At 38.4% G+C, this 9,579-nt stretch overlaps 1 protein-coding gene across 1 annotated transcript; it reads left to right on the forward strand.

Moving 5' to 3' along the window:
- Window positions 1-7,995: 7,995 nt before the first annotated feature.
- LOC116140057 (extensin-2-like) lies at window positions 7,996-9,336 on the forward strand. Its single transcript, XM_031425695.1, is given in 1 exon segment — window positions 7,996-9,336. A coding segment is annotated over 1 exon segment (1,341 nt).
- The last annotated feature ends 243 nt before the right edge of the window (window positions 9,337-9,579 follow it).

Raw genomic sequence — 9,579 nt, forward strand, 5'->3', positions numbered from 1 at the left:
AAATATGATTCATTTGATCTGCAACTTGCGTCTCCACTTGCAGGCCAACTTGTATCTGTTTTGCAACTTTTGTTTCCCACTTGCATGTCGTTAGTAGATGATAAGGCCAACTTGTATCTGTTTTATAACTTGTAGTGCAAGTTGGCTTCCCACTTGCATGCCGTTAGTAGATGATAAGAAGTGTGAACTGAAGTTGGCACAATTTTGACCCTGCATGTGTTTTCTATGGTTTGGATCTTTTGCTTAAGTGAAGCTTGATGTTTTGGTTAACAGAGGGAATAACATTTAAACCCCATTGGTTTCAAACATAGAAACATGCCTCCTTTGAGTCAGCTCTAACTAATTGATAAAGAGATCTAGGGTCATATTGCTTAAACATGCAAACTAGTCGTTAGTTAGATTATATCTATTTAGTCGAGTCTAAACAATTATAGAATAGAGAATATCTGCTTAGTTGAATGATACAAAATAGATTAACTGATTGGAATAATACTGAATGTTGCACTGAGCTTCACCAAAATATTTATAATATAAAATCTTATAACTTAACAATTTCAACATCTAACTAGCTAATAGTGATTAGTGACATTGGAAGTTAAATTTAAATAGTTTTCCTAGTTGTCTTCATTTCTATAATATAATTGGTAAAAAAAAAACAAAATAAAATATATAAGATGACATTTTGACTAATTCAACCCTAATCACCAGGTTTCATTATTATTAATAATTACTCTCTACGTTTCGAAATAAACGTCATTTTAACTTTATTTTATTTTTTCCAAAATAAATGTTGTTCGACCAAAAAATTACACAACCCTCTCTCTCTTTCCCGACGTATGGCCCCTGTCTCCTCTCTCTCTTTCCCTGGCCCCTCATCTCCTCTCTTTCTTTCTCTTTCAAACACCATTTAACACAACTTTCCAATCATTGCTTTTTCTTCATTGCATTGCTCTTTAACAATTTCTTTTCTTTCTCTCCATTTTCAGCTCCAGCTCTTTTACAGCTTCTGGAAAATTTGAAAATGAAGGCTAATCCTTTCTATCCACTGGTCATATTACTCTTTCTTTTTATTCTTAAAAACGGATACATTTTTTGCTATTTTGCTACCTTTGTTCATTTGTGATGTTTTTTCGGCTCACGTGCGTATTAACTTCCTCAACTATGTCATCAACTTCATTCGTAGCTTCTAATGTTGGAAGAACATTCAAATCAATTTCCCCAAGCACACTTCTACTATAACATTGTTCAGCCATGGTGAGTAGCAAAAAAAACAGAGATGGAAGTATGAGCTGTTAAGCTTTGGAACAGAGAGAAAACGTAAAAGAAGAAGCAAGAATTCTTTATTGATTTGCTTAAAACAAAAATGGTACAGTAAATGGCACTTTTATAGTGCTGAGATAACAATAACTAACTGTTAAACAAACTGAAAGTAAACTGAATGTAAACGGCAGATTGACTAACCCAACTCACTCTAATTCCTTACTAACATCCCTCCTGAAGCTGGACAGCTCTAACTCTTACTCTTGACTCTTTTCCTAACATCCTCTCATAAGCTGAGCTGAGAATTGAGAAATATTAATAGTTACTTTGGTGAATTCTGGTACTGATGCTATTTCAGCCAAACTGAAGCAAACTGAAAATAATGTCTGATATTGAAGCTGTTACAACAAAGTCAATTTGATGTTGATGTTATTTCAGCCAAACTGAAGCAAACTGAAACTAATGCCTAATATTAAAGCTGTTACAACAAGTCAACCTGATACTGATGCTATTTTCAGCCAAACGGAAGCAAACTAAAACCGATGCTAATTGAAACTGATGCTTTTAACAAGTCAATCTGATACTAATGCTATTTCAGCCAAACTGAAGCGAAGCAAACTAAAACAAATGTTAATTGAAACTAATGCTTTCAACTGAATCTGACTGGACAGCAAATTGAATCTAACTGGAACCTTGGAACCACTGAATACTGATGCTCAACCTGATACTTATACTACTGTAAAATCAACCTGATGCTCCAGCACTTTTCAAACTTAAGAAACTGATACTTATTTCATCAAGGTCAACTGTGATATTTCAGCAAGATTAATGTTGATAAGCTCATCTTGATACAACTGTAAAATCATCATGATGCTCCTGCACTTTACAGACTTAAGAAACTGATACTCATTTCATCAAGATCAACTATGATATTTCAGTAAGATCAATGCTGATAATCTCATCCTGATACAACTGTAAAATCATCTTGATGCTCCAGCACTTTACAATCTCAAGAAATTTTAGAAGAGGAAGATGCATTTTGTTCAGGAGAAGAAATTTTTACAGGAGATGAAACTACTGTAAGTTTTGCTCGAAGATACTCAACTCTAGAAGTGGACAGAGACTTGGTAAAAATGTCAGCAGTCTGATGTTCTGTAAAGACATATTGAACCTTTAAGTTATTGACAGCAACTTGTTCTCGAATATAGTGGGCATCCAATTCAATGTGCTTGGTTCGACCATGGTAGGCTGGATTGGATGCAAGAGAACCTGCACTCTAGTTATTACACTAGATGATAGGTATTTTAGGAAGGTTTAGACCAATTTCAGAGAACGAGTTGCAAAACCAAGCAATTTTTGTGGCTCCCTGAGCAAGGGCTCTATACTCGGCCTCAGTAGATAAAAAAGACACTACTTTCTGCTTTTTAGAGCTCCATTGCAAGAGGTTGGGACCGAGGAAATAACAACACCCACTCGTCGATCGTCTATCTTGGATGTCCCCTACCCAATCGGCATCAGTGAAACATTCAAGATAAAATCGCTGAATCTTAGTGAACTGAATTCCAAAATCAGTGGTGCCTTTAAGATAGCGAAGAAGTCTCTTACAAGCTTGCCAATGGAGTTGAGTGGGGGCTTTGAGAAATTGACTTAACTTGTTAACGGAGTACGCAATATCAGGTCTTGATAGAGTGAGATAGTGCAAGGCACCAATTGTGCTTCTTCAAAGAGAAGGTTTCTCAAACAACATGATTTGGAGTCACTCATACCAGTTTTTATCAGGAGATCCCTAGCATATTCATCTTGGCTCATGTGAATGCTTGACTCTATCCTATGTACCTCAAAGCCTAAGAAGTACTTGAGAAAGCCTAGAGTTTTCAATGCAAACTCAATATTCAGCTTGTGGACAATATCATGAACCAATTTAGCATCACTCCCAGTCAATAGAATGTCATCAACATAAACCACTACATACATGACTTGACCATTGTGTTTATAAATGAAAAGACTTGAATCAGCCACTGAAGAAGTAAATCCCCACAGGAGAAAAGCATTTTTGAGCTTCTCAAACCAAGCTCGAGGAGCTTGTTTGAGACCATAGAGGGCCTTTATCAGTTTGCATACATGAAGGGGTTTTTTACTATCAACAAAACCTTGGGGTTGTGCCATGTAGACTATCTCGGTAAACTCTCTATTTAGGAATGCATTATTAACATCAACTTGCTGAATATCCCAACCATAGGTGACAATCAAGTAAGTATAACTCAAATTGTGGATGATTTAATGACAGGGCTGAATGTTTCTAGATAATCCACCCCGAGTGTTTGTTGAAAACATTTAGCAACAAGCCTTGCTTTGAACCTTTGAATAGATCCATAATTTGTTTAATTCTAAACACCCACTTGCATTCTACAATGTTCATGTGAGAACAACTGGTACAAGTTCCCACGTATGATTAGATATCAGTGCTTGAAATTCACTGTCCGTGGAAGCCTTCCAGGAAGTGTGAGAGAGAGAGCTTCAGCTACACTTACTGGCTCATGGGTATCTAATGAAGAGGAAGGGCTGGTAGTGGTGGTCAAAAGGGAGTTGTGATGTTTGGACTTTGACCGAGTGATCATAGGGTGAGTGTTTAGGGAGTGTGAAGATGTTGGCTCAGACGACTCTGTTAAGGTAGTGGGAATGGATAAGTGTTTATCAAAAGGTAGCTCTACTACTAGATGAATAGACTCAAAGGAAGTTGGACATGAAGATTTAGGTGAGTGAGTAGGTTGTGATATGGAATATGATGGTGGAGTATTCTGGTGAGAGAAGTGTGTAGAGTGGGTGTGTTTTGATTGAGGGTTGGTAGGAGATAAGGTGGAGGAATCGGCTAATGGGGAAACAATAGTATAAGGTAAAAGTGACTGAATTGTAGTATTAGGTGCAGAAGGTGACTGAGACAATGTTGTATCTGTTGAACTTTACTGACCATTGGTAGGCAAAATAGCTGAAGAAAGAGATATAAAAGAAGGATTGGAAATGGGTGGTGATAATGAAACACAGGTAGGGAGCAAAGGAGTAGGCATTCTGAAAAAAGTTTCATCAGTAAATAAGGAATAAGGAGCATTGTTTCTTAATTGAAATTTGTGTCAGTGGCAAAAAGGAACCTGCTTTCATCAAATTTTACACTCTGACATATGTAAATTTTTCCTTTAGGATCCATGCATTTATACCCTTTGTGATGCATGCTATACCCAACAAAAACACATGTTGTAGTATAGAATCAAATTTGTGAGAGTTGTGAGGTCTTAGGAAAGGATAGGCAGCATATCCAAAGACTCTAATGTGGTTATATGCTAGAATTTGTTCGAAGAGAACTTGAAATAGGGAAAGACCAAACAAAACAAGTGTGGGCAACCTATTTGTGAGGGAGGAGGCAGTTTGAAAGGAAAACCACTAGTATTTCAAAGGCATACTAGCTTGAGCAAGAACGGTTAGGCCTTGTTCGACTATTTTTCTATGTTTCCTTTCAACTCATCCATTTTGTTGATGAGTGTAGGGTCATGAATGCCTAAAAATAATGGCATCATCAAGAAAATATGAGACCCAACTTCTATATTCACCCCCCAATCTGTTTGAACACATTTTAGGGTAGTATTGAACTGTTTTTCTACCATGACATGAAACTGTTTGAATATGAGTTGTGTTTCAGATTTATTTTTCAAAGGAAAAACCCAGGTGAATCTGTTGTAGTCATCTAGAAACTGAATGTAGTATTTGAAGTCTGCAGCGGATGGGATAGGAGATGGACCTTAGAGGCCTAAGTGAATTAATTCTAAAGGTTGAGAGGCTCTTGAATCTATCCTCGGAAAGGTGGACTGATGTAGCTTGCTGAATTGGCATGCTGAGCAGAAGTCAAAGGTGTGTGAGGTGGTGTGATGTAATTGCAAAAGATGTAAGATTTTGGCAAGAACTGATGCATTGGGATGACCCAAACGTGTGTGCCATAGCCTTCCACTAGTTTTGGTAGCAGAGAAGGATTGAACACTTTTATTATTATCAATATCAATAGTGTTACAAGGAGAAACAAGTGCAGGAAAATTTGAAAACACATCATTATTCTTAGGCACATAGCCAATATTGACATTATTTTTAGTACAATCTTTTAGTATTAAAGAAAACAAAGGCTTTATGGATTGTGGTGGACTAGGAAGTTGAGTTGAAGAATGAAAAACAGAGACATTAGATTGAGGAAAGTCAACAGGCAGGTTAGACTGTGGAGTGATTGGAGTTGGAAGTTGATAAAGACCATCTTTAAGCCTTCCTTGAAGAAGAACCACTTTGGATTGTTTGTCCTTAACAACACAATGGTCAGCAAAAAATTCAACAATTACATTGTTGTCTCTAATAAATTTAGATATACTAAGCAGATTTTTGGTAATATGGGGAACACATAAGACATTTTTAAGATAAAGAGACCTAGAATGACATGGTAAAGAGGCATAGCTAGTGTAAGATATAGTTAGAAGCTCACCATTCCCAACCTAAAGCTGCTCGCTGCCTGAGTAAGTGGAGTTGCCAGTGAGCTGAGAGAGATCTGCTGTCACATGATATGTGGCACCTGAATCCATATACCAGGAGGCATCCTAGACTGTGGAGGGTACTGCAACATAATTAGTAGTGGGATTAGCATAAAGTGATGGCTGATTTTGTGACAAAATCACTTGATTATGAGCGTTTGATGATGTGCCAGGATCATGAATCATTTGAGGTTATCTCGAGACTGCTGAATTAGATCCTTCTAGAGGACTGACTTGATTGACTTGAGTAGAGTTCTGGCCTCCAAGGTTATTGTAAAATGGTGCTCCAGAATAACCAATTGAGGTAGACATTGGACCTAAGTGAAATCCAGCTGGTGAAGTCATTAATGCAGGATTGTAAGGAGGTTGGTGGGAATTTGGAGAGGAATATAACAATTCTGGAAAACCAACTGGTGGTTTGGTGGAGTAACCAGGAGCAAAATTAGATTGCATCATGGAGTTGTTTCCTTCGGTAAAGCTTGTATCGAATCTATGATAACAATTTAAAGCTAAATGCCTTGTTTTACCATAGACTTGGCAGATAAGCATGCCTCTTCCAACTCCACATCATCTTCCTCTATTTCCAGCAAATTGAGGAGAGTAAAAGGTAGGTTGTGGTGCTGGATTTACAAACTGACTTGGTACAGCATTCACAAACTGACTTTGTGCTTAATTCACAAACTAACTAGAAGCTGGATGTACAAGTTGGCTGTGGCTAAGTCCAGAAGTGGGGTTGTGTTGTGAAAAACCAGAAGATTGCATGGTTGAAGACTGAGGTTGATCACTGTGATATTTCTTGTTACTATCACCAGTTGTCAAGTTTACAAAATGAATAAAACCTCCTTGAAATTTAGTGTTCACGAGTGAGTACAATCCAAAATTGGCTCTTTCTAATCTCAGTTCATATTTCTGTAAAATAACTTGTGCTTCTTGAACAGACAAATGATCAATTCTGGATTCTAACCTTGTGGTGATATTTACTACGGCAACGTCATACTCAGAACTGAGGCCATCAAGTATGTAGTTCAATAGCTCTTCGTCAGTAACTAATGTTCCACTAGAATTCAGTATTTCAGCAAAGTTTTTCATTTTCATGAAGTAATCGTGAATGCTCAAATTGTCATTTCTAGTGTTTTGCAACAGATTCTTAATATGGAGTGTTTTAGTTCTTGACTCAGTGAAGAACTCCTTTTCTAATGAAATCCACATATCGGAAGAAAATTAACATTTCGACACAATTGTAAACATTGACTCAAATATTGAACCAAGGAAGCAACTTACTAGAAGTTTATCTGTCTTTTTCCACTGATTATACGCTGGATTAGGTTTCTTTTCTGCAATTTCTGCTGATCCTTCACTTTGAACTTTGATGAAGGGAGCTGGGCAAGATATCATACCAGTAAGATGCTCTTCCAAGTTGTGTGAACCCACGGCAAACAGAATCTGTGATTTCCAAAATCTGTAATTATCCCTAGTTAGTTTAGGAGATATTACAGGTAGAGTACAAGACACCATTTTTGGGGAAATTGCAGAATTGATGGTTTTAGAGGTTAGTTTGTGATCTGAATTGTGTTGATTGGGAGAAAATTAAGAGAAATCGGCCATATGTGACGTTTGTCAAACGGCTCTGATACCATGTGAGCTGTTAAGCTTTGGAACAGAAAGAAAACATAAAAGAAAAAGCAAGAATTCTTTATTGATTTGCTGAAAACAAAAATGGTATAGTAAATGGCACTTTTATAAAGCTGAGATAATAGTAACTAACTGTTAAAACAAACTGAACGTAAACGGCAGATTGACTAACTCAACTCACTCTAATTCTTTACTAACATCCTCTTTTAAGCTGGACAGCTCTGACTCTTACTCTTGACTCTTCCTAACAGGAAGAGATGAAAGAGTAGTACACTTTAACACTTTTACATAGGCGGGAAAACCAAAAAATTTCCCACCGCACTTTTAGAAGGAGGAATCAATAAGAGATGGAGTAGAAGAGAGAAAATTTGTTTACATTAAAAAAATTAGTTTATTAAAAAGTGTGCAATTGCTTAAAACGACTTTTATTTCGGAACGGAGGGAGTAAATTACTTCTTAAATGACTTGATTTCATCTTATTTTTTAGGTATCTGAGGTATTCAGACTCACATTTGAGCATGTCTAATCCTCATGGCCACGAAGCATGTCTAAGCCTTACACTTATGCTTCACCATCACCTTATTACTATAAATCACCATATTCATATCATTACAAGTCTCCTCCACCACCTTCTCCGCCTCCGACTCGTTACTATTACAAGTCGCCGCCACCACTGCGCAAGTCGTCTCCACCTCCTTATTACTATAAATCAACTTCACCGCCGAAAGCATCCCCTCCAGCACAGTATATTTATAAGTCACCACGTCCACCATCTTCATCTCCTCCTCCTCCTTATGTTTATAATTCCCCACCACCACCTTCGCCATCACCTCTTCATCCTTATGTTTATAAGTCCCCACCACCACCTTCGCCATCACCTCTTCATCCTTATGTTTATAAGTCCCCTCCACCACCATCACCTTCACCTCCTCCTCCGTACATTTGTAAGTCACCATCTCCTCAATCACCATCACCTCCTCCACCTTACGTGAACAAGTCTCCTCCTCCACCATCTCCATCACCTCCTCCTCATGTTTATAAGTTGCCACCACCACCTTCACCATCCCCTCCTCCTCCATATGTGTACAAGTCTCCTCCACCTCCATCTTCATCACCTCATCCCCCTTACATTTATAAATCTCCACCACCACCATCTCCACCTCCACCTCCTCCATACATTTACAAGTCACCACCTCTACCTTCACCTTCGCCACCTCCTCCATACGTCTATAAGTCACCACCACCTCCATCACCATCACCTCATCCTCCATATGTTTACAAATCTCCTCCCTTACCATCTCCATCACCTCCACCTCCATATGTTTACAAATTCCCACCTCCTTCATCTCTCTCTCCCCCTCCTCCATACATTTACAAGTCACCCCCACCCCCATCTCCATCACCACCTCCTCCATATGTCTATAAGTCACAACCTCCACCTTCTCCATCACCTCCTCCTCTTTATGTTTATAAATCTCCACCACCACCTTCGCCTTCACCTCCTCCTCCATACGTTTATCAGTCACTGCCACCACCATCTCCATCTCCACCTCCTCCCTACATTCATAAGTCACCACCTCCACCTTCACCTTCACCACCTCCTCCATATGTATACAAGTCACCACCTCCTCCATCACCATCTCCTCCTCCTCCATACATTTACAAGTCGCCTCCCCCTCCTTATGTCTACAAATCCCCACCTCCTCTATCTCCATCCCCTCCACCTCCTTACTACTAGAAGTCTCCTCCTCACTACTAGAAGTCTCCTCCTCCACCATCTCCCTCACCTCCTCCTCCCTACCATTACAAATCACCACCACCACCTTCTCCTTCACCTCCACCACCTTATTACTACAACTCCCCACCACCACCCAAAGTTTACTAAACAAGTCACTGTTTCCACTCGAAGAAAGTCCACTCCATCAAAGCACAATGTTGACAGACAATATTTGTTGACTACATTCTGGAGCCAGATTTTTTTACTTTAATGCAACACTTCATTATTGTAAACTTCTTTGAAGCATTTCAATTTTCACTTGTATTTTTACAGAGTCTTACTTCTGATGTTAAACATTTCTTCTATTCAATAAATTAATACTTCGATTATAAAATTTAAACTATTAGAAAA

Source organism: Pistacia vera, unplaced genomic scaffold, assembly GCF_008641045.1.
Source record: "Pistacia vera cultivar Batoury unplaced genomic scaffold, PisVer_v2 Contig361, whole genome shotgun sequence".
NCBI classification, from domain to species: Eukaryota; Viridiplantae; Streptophyta; class Magnoliopsida; order Sapindales; family Anacardiaceae; genus Pistacia; species Pistacia vera.